General features: G+C 53.7%; 2 protein-coding genes across 6 annotated transcripts; both read right to left on the minus strand.

Annotated features, from left to right (window-relative positions):
- Positions 1-520: 520 nt before the first annotated feature.
- On the minus strand, positions 521-6,899 carry KRT36 (keratin 36). 2 transcript variants are annotated; one of them, XM_025362751.1, is made up of 8 exons: positions 6,675-6,899; positions 3,780-4,080; positions 3,016-3,098; positions 2,618-2,774; positions 1,951-2,112; positions 1,726-1,851; positions 1,327-1,547; positions 521-957 (listed from the first exon to the last, which is right to left on the minus strand). In XM_025362751.1, the coding sequence occupies exons 1-8, from the start codon at positions 6,680-6,682 to the stop codon at positions 762-764; spliced, it is 1,254 nt and encodes a 417-aa protein (XP_025218536.1). In that variant the 5' UTR covers positions 6,683-6,899; the 3' UTR covers positions 521-761. The 2 variants fall into 2 exon arrangements, with proteins under 2 accessions (XP_025218536.1, XP_025218535.1); XM_025362750.1 differs by lacking the exon at positions 6,675-6,899 and having other exon boundaries at positions 3,780-4,238.
- A 7,962-nt stretch (positions 6,900-14,861) lies between these two features.
- KRT13 (keratin 13) lies at positions 14,862-19,684 on the minus strand. Of its 4 annotated transcripts, XM_025363185.1 has the most exons (9): positions 19,324-19,681; positions 18,919-19,209; positions 17,514-17,596; positions 17,152-17,308; positions 16,802-16,963; positions 16,552-16,677; positions 16,239-16,459; positions 15,595-15,620; positions 14,862-15,240 (listed from the first exon to the last, which is right to left on the minus strand). In XM_025363185.1, exons 1-9 carry the CDS (start codon positions 19,387-19,389, stop codon positions 15,134-15,136), a joined length of 1,239 nt encoding a protein of 412 aa, XP_025218970.1. In that variant the 5' UTR covers positions 19,390-19,681; the 3' UTR covers positions 14,862-15,133. The 4 variants fall into 4 exon arrangements, with proteins under 4 accessions (XP_025218970.1, XP_025218967.1, XP_025218968.1 ...); XM_025363182.1 differs by having other exon boundaries at positions 18,919-19,684; XM_025363183.1 differs by lacking the exon at positions 15,595-15,620 and having other exon boundaries at positions 14,862-15,236; positions 18,919-19,684.

Here is a 19,684-nt window from a genome sequence, read left to right on the forward strand (position 1 = left end):
ACCTGCCCTCCACCTTCACCTCCCTGCTCTCCCTGACTGCCTGCCCCGGCGTGGCTGACTCAGGCTGACTGCCTAGAGTTTGGCCCTCTCTGCTTGTTCCTGGGACCTCCTCTCCTGAACCATCCCCAGTATCAGGGAGCAGGATGACAGGAGCTGGACAAGAGAGGGGAAGCTGAAAGTAAAAGAGAGATAGCCACCGAATCCAGGTCGGGCTACGAAGGACTGGCTCGGGAGCCTTTGGGTCTTCTGGGGTAGGCACCATGAGTAGATGTCTATTCACTGGTAGGGCCAAGCTGAGAGCTATGGCCAGCACCTATCCAGACTAGGTCAGTGTCTGTTCTCATTGGCCAGGTCCTTAGGCTTCTTTGTTATTAAATACTTGAAATAACCCTGCCACCGCCTTCCACTCAGAGCCCGAGAAGATAGACCTAAATGCAAACCCCACAACTATAATGCAGCCCCTGATCAAACACCCCCATGAACCATACGAGCACATGAGCATCAACAGAGTCAGCCAGGGTTGAGTTTGCTATGCCAGGAGAACATACTTTATTGGGTAAATTTCCAGGAAACCTGGTTTTGCATGGCGTAAAAGCACAGTTAAGTCCAGAAACACAATACGGGGAGTATTTTTAGTAGAAAAACCTGCTAAGCGTAGGGGGACCCCTCTAGGGAAGGGCAGGGTCTTTAAGCAGCCAGAAGCCACAGGGGTGTCCTCCTTCCTGTGGTCGGGGCCCTGCCCTGGTGGACGAAGTGGACTGTCACAGCGGGCGGGACTGCACGTGCTCCCTGGAGGAGATGACTTTCCCATCTCTGATCTCCTCGGTGATCATGCGGATCTGAGTGCCAACCTGGGGAGCCGAGGTGCAGGGCACAGCAGGGGCACAGGGCACCGGGGGGACAGAAGGAACTCTAATAGCAGACTTGCATGCCATGGCACAAGGTGGGGAAGGAAGCCTGAGGAAACAAAATCATGCATGGTGCATTTGGCATCCGAGTACTGGGCTGAGATTCGTGTTAAACAGATCTAGAGGATCAAGCGAGACAGGTGGCCTCAGACCATCTCAGTGCCCTGAATTTCCCAAGGGTGAGAAGACCCAGCTGCAGGAATTAAGAGCAGAAACTGCCGATCAGAAAAGATGGTGGAAAACACGGGGCGTGTGTTGGATTGGAGTCTCCCACTGCGTATGACCAACGCCTGGGAGTAGATGGAGAATCTCAAGGGGCTTTGGTTTAGTCCCCTTCATCTGGGTGACAACCACTTCTGGGTTTGACGCCCTCCACATGACACTGAGGTTCAGTCAAGCCCTCCCCCAGCCCACTCACTTGCAGTCCTCTCCCTCCAGCAGGCGGCGGTAGGTAGCGATCTCGCCCTCCAGCCGGGCCTTGACGTCCAGTAGCACCTGGTACTCCTGGTTCTGCCGCTCCAGGTCGCAGCGGATCTCAGACAGCTGGGCCTCCACGTTGCTGATCAGGCACTGCATCTGGGCCAGCTGGGAGCTGTAGCGGGCCTCAGTTTCCGCCAGGGTGGATTCCAAGGAATTCCTCTGCAATGGGAAAGAGGAAGAGCTGCCCATGGGGAGGAATCCCGTACCCCTGAAACCCACAGTCCTGGGCATCTGCCTGTTGCCTGTGATCACACCCCAAGAGAGCCTGCAAGCTGAGGCTGATGCATCAGGGACCTGCAGCAGGCCGTGGCCAGCCACTCAGGCAGGGGCCACTCACCATGCTGTGCTGGGCCTGCAGCTCAATCTCCAGGGTGTTGACCGTGCGTCTCAGCTCGATGATCTCCGTCTGGCAGCACTGCAGCTGCTCCGAGCTGGACACCACCTGCTGGTTCAGCTCCTCGGTCTGAAACACATGCGAGGGCCCAGAGCATGGTCAAACCAAGCTACTTCCAAAGGTAACCCCAGCCCAGGAGCCTGTGGTCCCAGGGCACCCCGGCCCCACCTGGGTGTTGAACCAGGCCTCCACATCTCTGCGGTTATTCTCCACCAGTGCCTCGTACTGGCATCTCATATCCTCCAGGATCTTGTTGAGATCCACTGGGGGAGCAGCATCCACCTCCACATTTAGTCGATCCCCAAGTTGACAACGCAGCACACTGACTTCCTGCAGGGAGGAGGTAAGACAGCATGAGGTTGCGAAAAGGATGCTGGATTGCAGGTTTCACTGACCTAAATTCAAACCCTCTTCCCTCAGTCACCAGCCGTATAGCATTAGACAGGATACTTAAATCTCTCTGATCCGTGGTCTCCCTGTCCGTATTTACTTCCCTCCTTCTGTGGGATATTTGTGAGATGATACACACCCTAGGCAAATTAAATCGCTGTTATCAGGCACTAGAGCCCAAATAGAAATTTAGTACTATGGGCAAAAGTGTAGACCCTCTATGACCTTAGGCAAGCAACTTAACCTCTTTGTGCCTAAGTTTTCTCATCTGTAAACTGGAGCTTGTAACAGTTTATAATTCTTGGGATTATTGTAAGGATGAAATGAAATGAGAATGAAATGCAAGGGTTTTGTATAGTTCCTGCCACACAGTAAGCCCGAGGCCCAGCAGTGGCTCCCTAAGCTGGATGGGAAACAATGGGAGGTCACGTGGCACCAGCCTCACCTCCTCGTGGTTCTTCTTGAGGCACATCAGCTCCTCCTTCAGGGACTCCACCTGAGCCTCCAGGTCAGCCTTGCACAGCGTCAGCTCATCCAGGATCCTATGCAGGCCGTTGATGTCGGCCTCCACCAGCTGCCGCAGGGACAGCTGTGTCTCGTACCTGCACACACAGAACCCTGCCAAGTCTGTAGCAAAGGAAACCACACACCAGCAGGGCCCCCTGCCCTACTGTCCAGCTGCAGTGACTGACGGTTCAGGAGCATGATGGTCCTTTTCCCTGAGGTCCAGGGCTCATGCCGTATTTTCCCATCCAACCTTATTCTCGCTTCACTAGCTCCCAAAGGCAGGGGATAGAGGCAAGGAAGTGGCATGGCAAACCTTCCCTGATCTGGCCCACTCACTTGGTCCGGAAGTCGTCAGTGGCCAGCTTGGCATTATCAATCTGCAGGACCAGCCTGGCATTCTCAGACTTAGTCAGCAGGATCTGAGGAATGAGAGGTTTCCCATGAGCTACAGGAGGCCCAGCAGTGTGGGGGCAGGTAGGGGGATAGCTCAGCACACAGACACCACGCTACTATGTACCACCAGCACCTTCAGCATTTCCAGCCCTGAGCCACACCCCAGGTGTTAGGGGAGCATCCACCCCACAGGGGCATCCCAAGGATGTCAGTGGCCATCGGTCCTGGCACCTGTAGCCTTCAGAGTGGCACAGTGAGATACACCAGGGTGAGGCAGACCTGAGTTCAGATTCTGCATCTAACACTCAGGCTGTGTGATCTTGAGCAAGTTGCTGAACCCCTCAAAATTCAACTTCCACATCTGTTAGATGGGGTCCAGTAATACCAATCTCTCCAAGATGAAGAATAAATAAGTCAGGGAATAGGAAAGTATCAGGCACAGTGCTGTATCCAGTAGGGGCTTGGTACATCTTCCTTCCCTTCCTACAGCAAGGGAACAGGGGTGAGGAATGGCTGGCAACAAGGTACAAGCAAGAGACCAACAGAGAAGCCTGAGTCTCCCAGTAAACCAAAGCCCTAGAGAGAAAATTTGCCCTACCAGGAGAATTCCCTAAAAGCTACTGTCCCATCTGGAAAGGCCCTGGAATGAGACAGACACCTCCTAAGAGTTGGGCTGCTCAGCTGGAGACGGGCCAGGTCTCCCTCACCTTCTGCTGGAAATCTTCGATGGTCTTGAAGTAGGACTGGTAGTCTGGGCAGATGTATGGGATCTGAGACTCGAACCACTCCCGGATGCGGCTCTCCAGCTCCGCATTCTCCCGCTCCAGCTGACGCACCTTCTCCAGGTAGTTGGCCAGGCGGTCATTCAGGAACTGCATGGTCTCCTTCTCGCTGCCATTGAAGGAGCCTTCGCAGAACCAGCCCCCGCTCCCCACAAAGCCAGAGGAGTGGCACCCAGAAGACAGGTAGGAGCCAGGCAAGCAACTCCCAAGGCCAGAGAGGCCCGACCTAGCAGAAGAGATGTACCCCGCGGCACCGGCGAGACTGGGGACCCTGCAGGAGCCCACAGAGCGGATGGAGGACACCCGAGAGATGCCGCCTGCTGTGCCACAGAGGCCCTTGACAGACCCAGTGGAGAAGGTCGGGGTGCAGGTCTGGGTGGCCATGGTGCTAGCAGAGGAAGGTTGCAGCTTAGCAAGGAGCTCGGGTTCTGGACTCTCAAGGCCTCTGTGGAACATTTATATACACTCTCCATGGGGTGTTGGCATGGTACACATCTCTTGCTCTTGGGAAAGCCTATTCCTATCCCAGAAAGCTAATCTCATTAGAGTGTCATTTTTGCTACCCATCCAGAACGCCATGCCTTGTAAAAAAAAAAATCAAATTGTTGAATTTGATTTGCTAAGTCAGGACTCTCCACTGTTGTCATTTCCTAGCAGAATATGAGTTTTATTGCCTCTTCAAAGAGTCTCTGCACCAGATCCCATAAATTGGGAGTGGCTGCATGAATGACATTTGGTTCCTGCTCTCTCCATCTCCCTTCCCCTGGGGAGCCTCGTCTGTCCCTTGTCACCCCCATCCACTGCCGCCAGCCCTCATAGCTGCTCACCCCTGCCTGGGCTGCTGGGATGGTAAAAGGGAGCAAAGGAACTAAAATTCAGGGAGCACCTGTGATGTGCCAGGCTCATTGTTACTTCATTACACCTCGTAACAATCCTAAGAGGTGGCTGATTTTATCTTCATTTTTACCAATGTGGAAACTGGGGCTCTGAATGGTTTAATAGCTTGCTCAGGGTGAACAGGAAGTGACTGGCAGAGCGTGGGTCTGAAACCAGGTCTCTCTGACACCAAATCCTACTTCCTTGCCCCACTGCTTCCCCACACAACTGGGGTCAAGTCTGGGTACCCAGAATTTAGGGACAGGAGACCTAGTTCAAATCCTGGCTCTGCTACTAATTTGCCCTGTGCTACAGGGGACCACTTCCTCCCTGGGAACCTCAGTGTTTTCATCGGAACAGTAGAGATCGTCATTCTGTCCCACCTGCTTCACACAGATATAAGGAGGATCGAACAAGAAGTGAAAGTGTTTTGCAATCCACTGGGTCCTGCAGAAGTGTTGATTGGTTAGGTTAGGTTAGGTTAGGTTAGGTTAGGTTAGGTTAGGTTAGGTTGACAGTCTTTGATGATGGTTTATGGCTGTGACCAGCAAAGGTTCATAAGTGTGAGCACTCACATGGCACTGCTGAGAATGGTCTGTCTGCCCACCGGGCACAGCAGGGCAGCATGCCTCATAGCCAGTCCCTCAGTCAATGAACACATCATCACAGACTCCGGCATTATGGAATCTGCGTGCTTGGATCACTGGGCAGAGCTGGAGGGCAGTGTCCTCTGTGGCCATCAGCTTTTTGAACCTCATGGGTAAAATCAGTACTCTAGAACAACCTTCTCTGACCCTCCTGGTCCCTTAACAGGTCACAGAAATGGCCAATGGCAGATTCTTTGGCCAAAGGAGGAATACAAAGAAAAAAGCTAAATACTGCCAGATAGTTAAGCAAGCCAAGAGAGAAGAACCTGAGAATTAGGGACCAAAGATAAACCTGGGTCTTCCGCCTTGAAACGTGGACTTTCCCAAGGCTTGGGCAACCTGCTTACTCTGCCCCCACACACGCTTGGTTTGCAAAGCTGGCGTTTATGGAAGCATTTATGTGCTTCTAAGGTTGTAATTTGCCAGCCTCTTAAAATATTTTATAAGCTTCTCTCTGAAATTATCCAGGGAGGATTGGCTGTGGTGAACACGCCTCTCCCAGCAAGGTGGACACCTTGACAAGTTGTCCAGGAGCAGCTGGCAGTGGGCCCCTGTGCAGCCCCTCTGGGAGCAAGAGCAGAGCATCAGCCCTCCAGAGCGCCCGCTGCCCCAGCCATGGCTTCCCCACAGCCACCCAATCTCCCCAGTTCTCCTGGCAGGGCCTAGGACTGGATTGCCATGGGGTTTCCCTAACTCAGCCCTTTGCACCATGTCATTCTTTATTGTTTGGGGCTCTCCTGTGCATTGTAAAATGTTTGACAGTGTCCCTTGACTCTACCGCCAGATGCTGGTAGCCACCCCCGCCCCAGTGTTGACAACCAAAACTGTCTGCAGACATTGCCAAACGTCCCCCAGGTTGGGGGTCAGCGGACACCACCACCCCCAGATGAGAACCACTGGACTCTCAGGACCAAGACTGGGGCTCTGACCCAACCTCCCCTAAGCACCCCCCACTTCATTTTCTGGGACGACTAGTGTGGAGTCTGGCTGTCTCTGTTGGGCCCACTCAAGCAAGTCCTCAATACACCCATGCCTCTGTTTACCTTGTTTGTGACACAGTGTGCTTGTCCTGCAAAATGGGCCCGAGGGGAGCCCTCACCAAGCCCTTTGCACAGTTCTTCTCTGTTCGGGATCTCTGGCTGGTAGGCATCTGAAGTTAATATTCTCATTTTCTTTTTTGTTTTAACCCCTGTACTGTGTGATCCATATCTGAAGCTGATTCTAGGTTTCTCTCAGGACAACTGAATAAGCAAGGAGTCTACTGATCTGAATGTCCAGATGTCCCCATCATTCTCACCTGAGCATCAAGAGGGCCACTGTGGACCAGAGAGGTGCCTCTAGGGTTGTGGGGAGAGGAATGTACCTTCCCTGGAGCAGGGGACCAGCTCGTCAAAGGAGAAAGTCTTCCAGCTGCCCTCAGTGTCCTGCCTTTTTCCTTATTGTTGACTGCACAGCCAACCCCCTCCGCACACAAGAGAAGGGCCCTGAGCCTGGACTCAGTGAGAACTAAGTTCAAGCTGCTCCATCCCTCTAAGCCTCAGCTTTCACAATAGGTCTGTGGAGGTCATAACACCACAATCACGGGATTGTGAGAACTACATCCAAAGGGGCTTGATAAACAGGAAGTCATTTCACAGATTTAAGAGACTGAAACTGCTCTTAGTACCCATATAGTCAGAACCCCAGTCCAGTGCTGTTTCCGGGGCACAAACCACTTGCCCTGGTTTAATGGAATACTAATTCAGAGGCCTAACCCAGCTGTCTGAGAAAAGACAGCTGCTCAAAGAGCATGGTCTGGGATTGTGTCCAAAGCTGCAGCAGTCCCCTCAGCTAGGAGTCTCCATCTGGCCTCTGACCCTTACTCTAGAAGCTTCCAAAAACTCTCATCTTACCTGCAGGCTGCAGTGCTGACAGGACGCCCTGTCCACCATGATCCCAGCTTGGGGGCAGGGGAAGAAGGGGAATGCTGCCATAGGAATGGAAAGCGTCCTGGTCTTTCCCCAAGCCCATCTTGAAAGGCCACCAAGTTCAACATCAACCCCTGAGTTTCTGGCCCCTTCTTTGACAGAAAGAAGTCTGCACCCTGAAATGAACTTCAATCTGAAAACCAAGGTTCTCCATGGGCAAAGACCTGAAATATCAAGCCCAAGTCTCCTTCTGCCCAGCTCTGAACAGTCCCTTCTGTGCACAAGGCATTACTGTCACAGTGTGCCCAAGGAGGGAGTGAGTTCTTCAAGCAGAGTATCTCCTTTATGCTTCTCTGGGCTTTGGTCAGAACATGCTGGTCACCACCACCCAAAGGCCCCAAAGATAGTGAAGGAAACAAACCAGACAGCAGCCTCTGAGGTAGCCAGGCCAACCAGAAATGGGTACCGACAAGAATAAGATCTCTGCAGAAGGCCGATGGTTGTCTGTTAGAGCAGCCTGCTGGTTTCAGCTCCATCTTTCTGGTTTTCTCCTACTGCCTCTTCCACCCTTAAGGTCCATACACCAAGATCCTACAGAATTTCCCACCAGAAGAGGCACCTAAGAAGTGTTCATTCCATGTTTTAACCTCTTCAGATCCACCCAGCACCCAGTGGTCACCCAGGACCCTGGGAGACCCACAACTCATCCTCATTTCCTCCACACAACTGAATTTTCCTTGGAACAAAGAATACATTCAAGTGACAAAGCACCTGGGAGTCCTGTCCCCTCCCCTGAGATGCAGGGTTCTATATAATCTGTGTCAAATAACCCCATCAACAGCTCGTGCCAAATACACTGTCAGCTTAGGTTAGATTCTAGTGCCGACATGCAACAACAGGTACACAAAGTTGAAGAAAGCCTTACAGAAGGGGGAAACCCTACATTAAGACCTTTCTAGCCAGCAATGTAATTTTTCCAAAAACTCCAGGAAAAGTCTTGTTTATTCAGTTTTGATAGTAGAAAACTAAGGGCCGTTCACAGACCTGATAAAGAGAGCGTTGCCAGATTTAGCAAATTTTTTAAATGTGGTATTAGGAGCACACTTAGAGAGTTTGTGTGTGTGTGGTGTTGTTGTTGTTGTTGTTGTTGTTGTTTACCTTCAATTCTGATCTAACTGGGTATCCTGTGTCTGAAACCTTCAGTAAGGAAACATCGCTGGTTGAGAGGCTTGGCCAAACAAATGCAGCTGTTCCTTCCCTCCTTCCCTTGTGGTCTGTCACCATGGCTGGCTGTTTTCAGGGTCAGGCATAGAGGGCTTCCCTTGGAGAACCGTGCCTTCCTGTCCTGTCACACCCTGCTCTCAGTGGCTGTCATTCTTGCCCTCCCAAGTCCAAACAGTACTTGGAGGTGCGGAGGCTGAATTATCCTGCCTCCCATCCTGGCCACCTCAGTGACATTCCACCCTCATGGCAGCTGCCTTCAGCAGGATGACTCAGACCTTCCTGGACAAGATTTGGCAAGTCTCTCTCTACTCCATTTCCCACCCCAAAGCCTGTGCCCCAAATGTCTGCCTGCCCACTGCTATCACCCAGCCTCACCACGCTCAAGATGATCTGAACATGCACTCAGTGGTGAAGGAGGTCCCCTCCACTGCCTGGCTGCCCCTCCACAGCGTTGGTCCTGTTCCTGAGCGGTGGCTCCTCCTGAGACACTAGGGCCCTACAAGAAGCATGGGTCCAGCTTCCCAACCTACTGTTCCTGGCCTGGTCCTAAGCCCCCATCAGGCCTTGACCTTCATCAGGCCTTCAAAGTCCTACTTGACAAGGCCCAGAGTTACTCTAGAAATCTCTTCTCCCGCAAAATACAGAAGTATTTTCTCTCCCCCTGGGGTGTGGTTTTTGCACTTGCCCAGGATTTCAAGGTTCTGCTCCAAGCTGCTTTTGCCATGGTAGATACCCAGAGAGCCACCCTCACCCCAGCCTTAAGCCGTACCTCTCTGGTCCTCTTGTGGCCAAGCTCAGCCTTCCACATCTCAGGGCCCACCGCCTTCTCCCCTCGGGCCAGCTCTCCCTGCACAGCTGCGCTGGCTGCCAGCTCCCATCTGGAAGAGTCCACAGTCTCCTGCTCAGACCCACTGAGTCCCTAACTCCCCCACCCCACTTTTATGGTTGGAACATTTCGGAGCGTCCTTTCTCTCCCTGGTGTGCTTGGAGAAGCTGTGATTGTGGGAGATGCACGGCCAGGCCCACTGGGAGAAAAGAGCTGGTACCTCAGTGTCTAGCGTCCCCTTGATTCAAGTATCACTTAGCTGAACCATAAAGTGAATTTTCCAAACACCCTGTTTGATTGGACTTGTAGTCTGCATTTACAGGGACCAGCATGCAATTGATTTGACTCTCTTCCTAACAAAAGCGTGTCTACAAACCAGACTGTGGGCTCCGGACTGTAATTTACCATGCCTGACACTGTGGATTTTACTTGCAAACTGGTCTGAGATCCTTGGATGAAAGAAGCCACAGTCATTATGACTGTTCATAAAAAGGGATACCAGTTCTTGGCCAAGTCCCCCAAATACCCACCCCCAACAGGTACCTGTGCAAGTCTCAGCAACACCTGCCACCTGCTTATTTTCTCTCAAACTCTGCAAGAGGATGGAGGATGTGAAGTGTGTCCAGCTCTTTTGGAGCCCCCAGAGGAGCTGCTCAAAGGGACATAAACCACATATTCTGCTCCGCTCCAGCCACCAATAGTCCCAGGGGCACCATCCAAAAGAGGGCAGGTCCCTGGGCAGCCCCTCAGATGCCCTGACCCAGGCAGGGAGGAAGGAAGGGCCGGCCCCCACAGCTGACTAAGAAAAGCTGGAAGTGGCCAGGCACAGTGGCTCACGTCTGTAATCCCAGCAGTCTGAGAGGCTGAGGCAGGTGGATCACCTGAAGTCAGGAGTTTGAGACCAGTCTGGCCAACATGGTGAAACCCTGTCTCTAGTAAAAATACAAAAATTAGCTGAGCATGGTGGCGCACGTCTGTAATCCCAGCTACTTGGGAGGCTGAGGCAGGAGAATTGCTTGAATCCAGGAGGCAGAGGTTGCAGTGAGCAGAGATCATGCCACTGCACTCCAGCCTGGGTGACAGAGCAAAACTCCGTCAAAAAAAAAAAAAAAAAAAAACGCTGGAAAAGTCCATCACACCCATCGCCCTGTACCACCTGCTATGACTTCGCTTCCTAATCCTCCCCTAGGGCTTCCTTTGGCTGGGACTCAGGATCTACTATGGATCCTCAAAGCTATCACCCAACACAGAGGGGGAATAGGCACCAAGGGGGTCTCAGGCCTAGAACATGCCTGCAGCCACAGCCTGCTTGTCAAGGGCCTAGCTGGGGCCCCATGTTGAGACCAGGCCCGGCCAGGACTGGGTCTAGGGTCCAGCCCCTCCACCCTGTGTCCCAGCACATGGCCATCGAGGCACTGACCTGCTTTCTGGGGTGAGCCTGCCCCCTGCAGGGCCCGGGCAGGACAGCCACCGCATTGAGGAGGGCAGCAACCTGGCTCATTCCCCAGGGTGGAGCCTGGAAGAGAGGGAGGTGCCTGCTGCTCAGAGTGAGGAGGAAGTGGCTGAAATGCCAGGAGTCACAGAACAACGCCATATCTCTCCACCTGTGTGGGCCACCCTCTGCCCTCCTCCCTCCAGTGCCTGACCAGGCTCTGAGGCGCCAAGACACCCCAGGAATATCGCAGGCTTGATTCCTTCATCCCCTAGGCTTTGGGATCTGGGAGAGAGCCTCGCTTCTCCCCCCAGATTCCTGGAGCTGAATGCTTGACCCTTGGCAAAGGACTAGCCCCAGTCTTGGAAAGCACATTGGAACCACAGGTCCCAGCTCTCCCGCTGGGCAGGTCTTTGACCCTGTCCAGACCTCAGTCTTTCCATGTGTAAAATGGGCACAGCTGTGCCAATTCATGGGATTGCTGTAAAGATGAAATGAAAGAAAGGATGGGAATAAAGGATATGCTACTGTGTCCCCCTTTCCATTATCTCTTTCATTCCAGCATCTGTTGTGCTGACATGGCCTCATTCACAAACAATCACTGGCATGGAGATTAGTCAGGTGCCATTGCAAAGGGGCTGTTTCCTCATAGCCACAGCACTGGGAAGCATCAGTGTGAGACTGGCATGGGCGTGGCATGTAGGTCAACCCTGGGAAGGTCAACCCAGCAGGCCTGATAAATCTGCCCTCGTTTGAATGGCCGCCCCACACCTGATAAAGAGTTGAGTCCCAGGGAGAATGAAGTGGATTCACCACCCACCACCTCTCCCACCCTTCTGACCATAGAGCCAAGATGACCACCTTCTATTCCCAACTCGGGAAGGCTCCTGCGGTAGCTTTGGCAGAAACACCTGCTCTTGGCCTGCCCTCTGAGCTTCCCCGGGATTCCTGATGGGGCCACAGAGGTCCCCAGATGGGGCCCAGCTTCTCAGTGTCCTCCCTGGGGTCTGGGTGAAAGGCTCTCAGGCCAGAGTCCCCACTGGGCCTAGAGTGCAGCTCATGTCACTGCTCCCATGGGCAACTACCCTCACCCCCACCATGTTCTGCAAAACTAGCTCAGAGAATGAGAGGGCTGCCCCTAAATAGCCTTGCCCAGGGTCTGAGGAAGAGAGGCTGCTCCAGGCCCTGTAAGCCCTGGGATCTGGACCCCATGGTGCCTTGGAGCAGCCAGGGTAGTTCAGCATTGAGACCCCAGGCCCCTCTCTCAGTCTAGGGTAGGGGCTCCTGTGCCCTCTGTACAATGCTTACTAACAACTTTCATTTCCCATGGCTTGTATCTATTTATTCCCTCATTTCTCCATTCAGCCCTTATAACATTCTAGGTATGAGGATGAGACTGACAATGAAATCAGCCCTACCCAGAAGGAACGCATAGCTTAGAAAAGAGAACCAGAAAGATCATGACCAGAGGTATCTTGTTTACTGAGCACTTACTGTGCACTAGTGACTGTTCTGAGCACTTGGACTTTAATTAACCTATGAGGAACGAAGACTTAGCAGATGAGGAAGTGAGACCAGGAAGGTTGAGTAACTTGCCCAGGATTACAAATGCAAATCAGGTCCCTGTGGCTCTAGGCTCCATGAACATTGCACTCCAGTCATTGCTGACAGCACAGGGTCTTGCTGGGATCGGTGGGGAAGACCAGAGAAGACCTAGAGCAAACGATGAAACCTGAGCAGAGTTGTGAAGACTGTGACAGTTCATTGGTGTGGGTGTTTCCTCCCACCTTCCTGTTAACCCATGGACTCCTTGAAGACAGAGGCTTCCTTTCATCTGCCTCTCTTTCTCCGGGACCCCATACAGTGCCTGGTATACAGCTGTCACTCAATAGATAGCTGCTGACCAAATAGGTTACAAAAAACGTTAAAAGGTGCCGGGAGCAAGGGCACGTCCTATTTCTCTTTGACACCTTAGCTCCTGGCGCCGTTCCAGGCACGTGAACTTGAGCGGAGCCCCACCTTGGTCTGTCGTGCGAGTGGCAGGGTCTGGGGTGGGATTTGGAATGGTGGAGGGTGGACACGTTTCTGCTGGTTTAGCAAGCTGTGCCAGGCATGTCTGAGCAACCGCTGTGTGAATAAGACAACTGCGTGCAGCCCATACCCAGGCTTGAGGTGGGGGAAGAGAAGGAAGACAAGGAAGGGGGAGAATAAACCACACAGGGAGCAGCAGAGGGGAGGGGAGGGAATATGAGGACGGTGCCAGAGGAAGGGGGCAGATGGCCAGGGTGCCGGAGCTCCATCTACCCTCTGCCTTAAGCCCCATGACAAAAATCAAATGGCACTGGAGGGGCATTTCCCCAGTTTGTTCATTCATCTCTGCCTTTCATCAGCACTGACGGAGCCCACCTGCACTCTGTTGGATGACAGACCCCCCCCTTTGAGGAAGGCGCAGCCCTGCCCCTTAGAGCACACTGTCAGTGCTAGGACAGATGGGCGCACACATGTGAACACCCAACTGTGCCCCACCTCAGCCAGGTGCCGCAGAGGAGGGGGTGTCCCTCTCGTCTGAATTTTGAATAAAAGTTGGTAGTCTCCAATAAAACCAAGACAGGATTGTGGAGAGAAAGGAGAGAGGAAGGCTGGGTCAGATGGAGGTCTCTCGTTGAACAAAACCCCCAGGGTACCCAGCCACCTGCCTGCTTCCTCGAGGGCAGTTTGGGGTGGCAGGAATTTGAGGTGGGTAAGGGAGGCTAGTGTAGGAGCCAGAGCTGGGGAGAGGCCAGAAGAAGCTGCACCACCAGGACCGGGAGGCGGGCGAGGAGTCTAGGCTTTCCCCAGTGACCAGCAGGGAGCGGTTGGGGTGTCTCTAAGCTGAGAAGACGACTCAGTTTCCAGTAATCGCCCCCGCTGGAGTGTGGAGCATGGAGGCAAGGAGGCCAGCAAGGAGGCTGTGCCCACATACCCATAGTTAGGACGAGAAAGGACGTTATGACTAATACAGTGTCCGTGGGAAGCCTTGTGAAGGGGGTGAGGGAGAGAGACAAGGCCAGGATCCAGGCTCCTGGCTCAGCTTTTCAGGTTCTCCAGGATAAAGGGCAAGGAAGGACCAGATCTAGGAGGATGATGGGCGCTCTTTTGCATGGGTGGATTGAAGGAGGTGATGTCCGGCTCACAGTTGGCAATGGGAGTCTGAGACTGGGAGGGACCTCAGCGGAGATTCAAGTTTGGGCGTTATCAGAACATATGGGCAACTGTAACCATGGGCATGTCCTGGATGACCCACAGGGACAGTGAAGAGGAAAAAGAGAAGAACACCCACACCAGAATCCAGGGGGCGAGTCAACGTGTAAGGAGTGAGCAGAGCAAGAGGAGGCTGCAAATCAGAGCAGGGGCAACCAGAGGGTCAGGGGTAGATCGGGGAGTGCAGAGAGAAGGGGCCAGGTTAGTGCAGCGGCCGGCCAGGGAGCTGGTCCCAGGAGTGGCTGGGAGTAGCGGGACCTAGCGGTGGGCCAGGGAGGACATTAGGAGTGGATGCCTCAGGCCAACAGGGAGCCATTTGCCTGAGAAGAAACACGCTCTGCAGGAAGCAGGGAGGCAGCAGGTGGGGCCTGGGCCTCCTTCTCCCCAGATCACCCCTTCACTGGCCCCTTGCAGCCTGCCCCAGAGGCCTCTGTACTTGACGCCCACATTTCCCCCACCCTTGACTCCACTATCAGCGCATCGCTGCCGTTCTCACTGAACATCCTCATCTGCCAGGCTGTTGAACTGGCTCACGTGCCCCTGCGCTGCCTCTGGTGTGTTCCATCTGTCTATGTCTGCTGGACACCATCGTCTGTGAGCTGCCTGTGTCCTCTGTTTGCTGTTGTTGTGCCTGTGTGCTCTGTTTGCTGTTGTTGTGCCTGTGTCCTCTGTTTGCTGTTGTTGTGCCTGTGTGCTCAGGTGGCCTATGGGCCTGTGTCTGTCCTTCCTAGATAGAAAGCTCCCTAGGCCGGTCCTTGTCTGGATTAGCTGCTCCACCCAGCTGTGTCCCCCTCACCCCCTAAACCAGGGCCCTAGTAGGGGCCACCTCAGAAACCAGGCCAGAATCAAAAATACGTTTGCAGAAAGGCAGGAAACTTTATTGAATTATTGTTTCTTTGGGGTAGAGAAGTTGAGAAACCAAAGAGTATCCAGGTCACAGAGGAGAGAGATCCAATGGGAAGAGAAGGGCACAGAGGGCCCATCCTCAGGAGACAGTCGGGATGTGGGGTCCTGAAAGCAGAGGGATTGAGGCTTGGGTGCAGCAGCCCCTCCCCTCTCCTGCAGGGAACTGCCAGCTCTCTCCTCCTCTGGGTGCCGAAGACAGAGGGAGGGGACGCCAGGCAGATTTAAGGCCTACGGACGTCAGAAGTGCGGCGGCCAGAGGCATTAGAGGTGGTGGTAACAGAGACACTGGAAGTTGTGGTAACAGAGGTGCTTCGGGGGCTGACGCTTCCTGGGAAACGGGAGACAAAACACGCTCAGGCTGGAGGAGACCCACCTCAGGCCAGGGCAGGACCCCCCAGGAGGGCTCGCAAACTCCTCATTAGTCAGGTGGTTCATGGATGGGGACTCTATCGTCCCCAAAGATGGCTCTTGCCAAGACAGCCCAATAGCTCTATGGGGCAGAGCCATCAATTTCAAAAGGAAAATCAATGAGCAAATGACCACTTCCACCCCAGCTCTCCACTCCCCTACACTGGAGAGCCCAGCACTGGCTCCCTCCCTCCCCGCCAGCTCCCACCCCCATTGGGGCAGTGAACAGGAGCCTAACTCCGCCTCCCCCCACTCCATGGGGCTGTTCCCTTACCTGCTGAGGAAGGGACACCAGTCATCCTGGGAGAGAGGAGAGAGGTGGCCATGAGCAGAGGGTAACTGAGGGCAGGTGCCTATCTGTTCCTCTGGGGGAGTGCCTCGGCTTGTCACTTGGAGCCCCTGGGCTAGACTCTAGTGCCTCCTAGCTGTGCTCCCAGCTCAAGAGGCAGCAGCATCAGGTGCCTGTCTGTCTTGCCTGTCTATCTGTCTGTCCGAGAGGTCTCAAGGGGAGATATTATTAGCCACAAGATTCAGGGTGTTCGTCCTCCCTCTGAATCGCCCAAACCCACAACCCTCCACCTGAGCCCTGAGCCCACAAGGTGGCTTGATCTCTGCTAAGGGTCTAAAGGCTGCTAAAGCACCATAGTAATAGCTTTGTTCAGCTGAGCTGAATCCAAGCTCGTATTTTTCCATTATCAGATGTTCCCTCCACAGTCTCTATTCCCTCCAGTCGAACTCGGAGGCCAGAATTCGAAAGTTTAAAGGTGTTAACCTTGCAGCCTACCAAGGAAATGTCCCGTAAACTCAGTAAGGGGTCTCCTCTCTGACATGAGGGGGTGGATCTCTAAGGCGCTGCCTGCTCTGACACCCAAGGGTCCTGCAGTCACTATCCTAAGAAAGAGGCTGGAGAGGACCTACTTGGCGTCCTGGTCCTCGAGCAGGCTGCGGTAGGTGGCGATCTCCTGCTCCAGCCGCGTCTTGATGTCCAGCAGCATCTTGTACTCCTGGTTCTGGCACTCCATCTCGCTGCGGAGCTCGCTCAGCTGGGCCTCAATGCTGCTGATGAGCCCCTGGATCTGCTGCAGCTGCAGGGCGTAGCGGCACTCCGTCTCTGCCACCGTGTTCTCCAGCCCGGCTTTCTGGTGGAGCGACAGAGAAGAAGTTACAGGGGGAGCCAGGCCAGAGAGAAACCTAGAGGTGGTGGCCACTGGGCAGGAGGCCGCAGGCATACCATGCTCAGCTGGGACTGCAACTCAATCTCCAGGCCCTGGAGCGTGCGCCTGAGCTCCGTGATCTCTGTCTTGCTGGTCTGAATCATGGCAGTGTTGGTAGACACCTCCTTGTTCAGCTCTGCACTCTGAAATGCAAGCAGGAAGAAGGTGATAGGGAAGCTCAGCTCAAGCAGCCTGACCAAGAGGCTGTGTCCGCCCGGCTCCCCGGCTATATGGGATAAGGCTATGTGGGGTGGGAAGGCCGGGTACCTTGGCGTGGAACCATTCCTCAGCATCCCGGCGGTTCCTCTCTGCCATGGCCTCGTACTGCGCCCGCATCTCCGCCAGCACGCGGGTCAGGTCAATGCCCGGGGTGGCGTCCATCTCCACATTGACCTGGCCGACCACCTGGTTGCTGAATTCCTTCATCTCCTGTGGGGATGGGAAAGGAAGATGTGTGAGGCTCCACATCCTCCCTCTCCTTGGCTCTGAGTGCTGGCAGAGTGTTCTGGAAAGTGTTTCCAGGTCCTACAGTGGAGGACTGTGTCCAGCTGCAGGGGAGGGCTCCTCCTTCTGACTGGAGGTGGCTCAGCCCAGGGCAGCCTGCAATCCCCGCTCACCTCCTCGTGGTTCTTCTTCATGTAGGCCAGCTCCTCATTCAGGCTCTCGATCTGCATCTCCAGGTCAGTCTTAGACAGGGTGAGCTCATCCAGCACCCGGCGCAGGCCGTTGATGTCAGCCTCCACGCTCTGGCGCAGGGTCAGCTCGTTCTCATACCTAAAATAGTAAAAAAAAAAAAAAAAAAGATGTTTTTTGGAAAAGCACGACATAAATGATACGAGACACTCCCCCCACCCCTGCACTGGACTCCAATACTTCTAGACGTTCACTCCTGGGATGTTCCAATGTCATTGGTCAGATGGGCTTTTGTCTAAACTAAGAGACTCCTGGGAAAGGAGAAGGAGGGGAAAAAAAAACTCACTTGAGCCTGAAGTCATCCGCAGCCAGCCTGGCATTGTCAATCTCCAGGATGACCCGGTTGTTTTCAATAGTGGCGGTCAGGATCTACAAAATGCAGAAGAAAGTTACCTCTACGGCATGGGTGTCCAGTCTGTTGGCTTCCCTGGGCCACATTGGAAGAAGAAGAATTGTCTTGGGCCATACTTAAAATACGCTAACATTAACAATAGCTGATGGGCTAAAAAGAAATTGGCAGAAAAACCTCATAATGTTTTAAGAAAGCTTACAAATTTGTGTTAGGCCTCAGTCAAAGCCATCCTGGGCCACATGCAGCCCACCAGCCACAGGTTAGACAAGCTTACTCTGGGGGGGTCCATGTGCTTGAGGAGGTGGCCTGGGAAAACATGGGCAGGACCTGGTTCCCATGGGGCTCTGCCTCTAAACTGTCCTGTGAGCTGGGACAAAGCATCTCCTTCTGGGCCTCCATTGCTCTTCTGTAAAGTGAGGGGTGGGGCTGTATCCCCTTCAGTCGTTTCTATCACTTTAATATTCCATGTCTGAGCACCCTGGGGAAGACGCAGGGAGTGCATTTCTGAAGAATGACCTGCTGAGAACATCTTTGGTTCGTCATGTCTCAGCAGCCTCAGACTAGCACCCTCCCTAGGCCACTGTCTTGCGATCCCTCCCCTGAAAGTCAGGAGGGACTCGGTTTGGTGCCACATATCTCACAATCACTTTGCTGGAGCTGACCTCCCAGCTGAGTGGTGGGGAAATCCAGCAAATATTCCCATCCGTTTGAATTTCTTGTCTAAACGTTTATATTCCAAAGCACTGAAAGCCTACTCCCTATGGCCAGGACTTAGCCCAGGCTGGTCGATTTCTGCTCCAATAGGCTGATATCACAGCACAACAGACAGGGCTTGACAAAGGGCACCCAGGCTCAGCATAGACTGAGCCTCTGCCTCTCTCTCCCCCACCTTGGCCATCGCCAGTTGAGAATACCAGTTTGAATGGGACCCCTACAAAGTAAACAGTTATTCCCAGGGCAATGAATGAACATGTCTCTCTTTCTCTATTGATTTCCCGCATTCTTAGTGGCTTTTAAACCTGTCATGTTTCCAGATAACTCAGTAGGTTAGGATTATAGAGATCGACTCATGAATAACATAACTGTCTGGAAAGCAGTAGAAAAACTGACATGAGTAATAACAATCATGAAAATGAATAATGAGAGAAAACGCATTTGGGGAGTTGTGGCATGAGAAAGTCCATCAGAGTTAGAGACTCTCGGTAGTAAAAGAGTAGGCTTTTCCCCTGCAAGAAGGATGTGAATTCTATCCACACCTGGTCCCCCACAACACTGTGTTTCTTGGCCTTGGACGCTCTGCCCTGCATGGAGGACCCCTCCTCAGCTTCCAAGGGCTCACCTTGTCCCGCAGCTCTTCAATGGTCTTGTGGTAGGGGCTGTAGTCCCGCTCAGGGCTAGCTGGGCTCTGCTTCAGGTGCCAGTCACGGATCTTCACCTCCAGGTCGGCGTTGGCCTCCTCCAGGGCGCGCACCTTCTCCAGGTAGGAAGCCAGGCGGTCGTTGAGGTTCTGCATGGTGATCTTCTCATTGCCAGTGAGGAGGCCACCATCACAAGCACCAAAATCAACAAAGCCACCAGCAAAACCCCCACCAAAGCCACCTCCAAGGCCACCTCCGTAGCCACCTCCAAAGCCACTACCAGCCCCTCCACCAAAGCCACAGGTCACGCCACCTCCGTAGCCTCCAGCTGATCCCCCAGAGACAAACCGAGTTGAACAGCTAGAGACACCGCGGCCTCCTCCCAGCTGGCAAGAGCCACCCCCAAAACCGCCTCCATAGCTGGCGGAGGAGCTCTGCAGGCGGAGGCTCATGGTGAGAGCAGGATTGAGAGCAGGTGCAGACAGAAGCTTGCTTGGCCTGGGCTGAGGACTGTGGCTCTTCCCCGGAGTGGACACCTTTTATACACCTCCACGGGGGCTGGATATCGTCTCTCCTCCCTTCCCCACCCTCTGACTTGGTGCCAACCACACTTCTGTTTCCCACAAGCTTAGTTATCTCTGCTCTCTCCAGGGTGGGTTGTGCCTTTTGGGGATGGCTTTTTTTTAATCCTTAACAAAAGGAATGATTCAGAGGGGACAGCATTCTGCCTGAGACTGCCCTTTTGAC

Source organism: Theropithecus gelada, chromosome 16, assembly GCF_003255815.1.
Source record: "Theropithecus gelada isolate Dixy chromosome 16, Tgel_1.0, whole genome shotgun sequence".
NCBI classification, from domain to species: domain Eukaryota; kingdom Metazoa; phylum Chordata; class Mammalia; order Primates; family Cercopithecidae; genus Theropithecus; species Theropithecus gelada.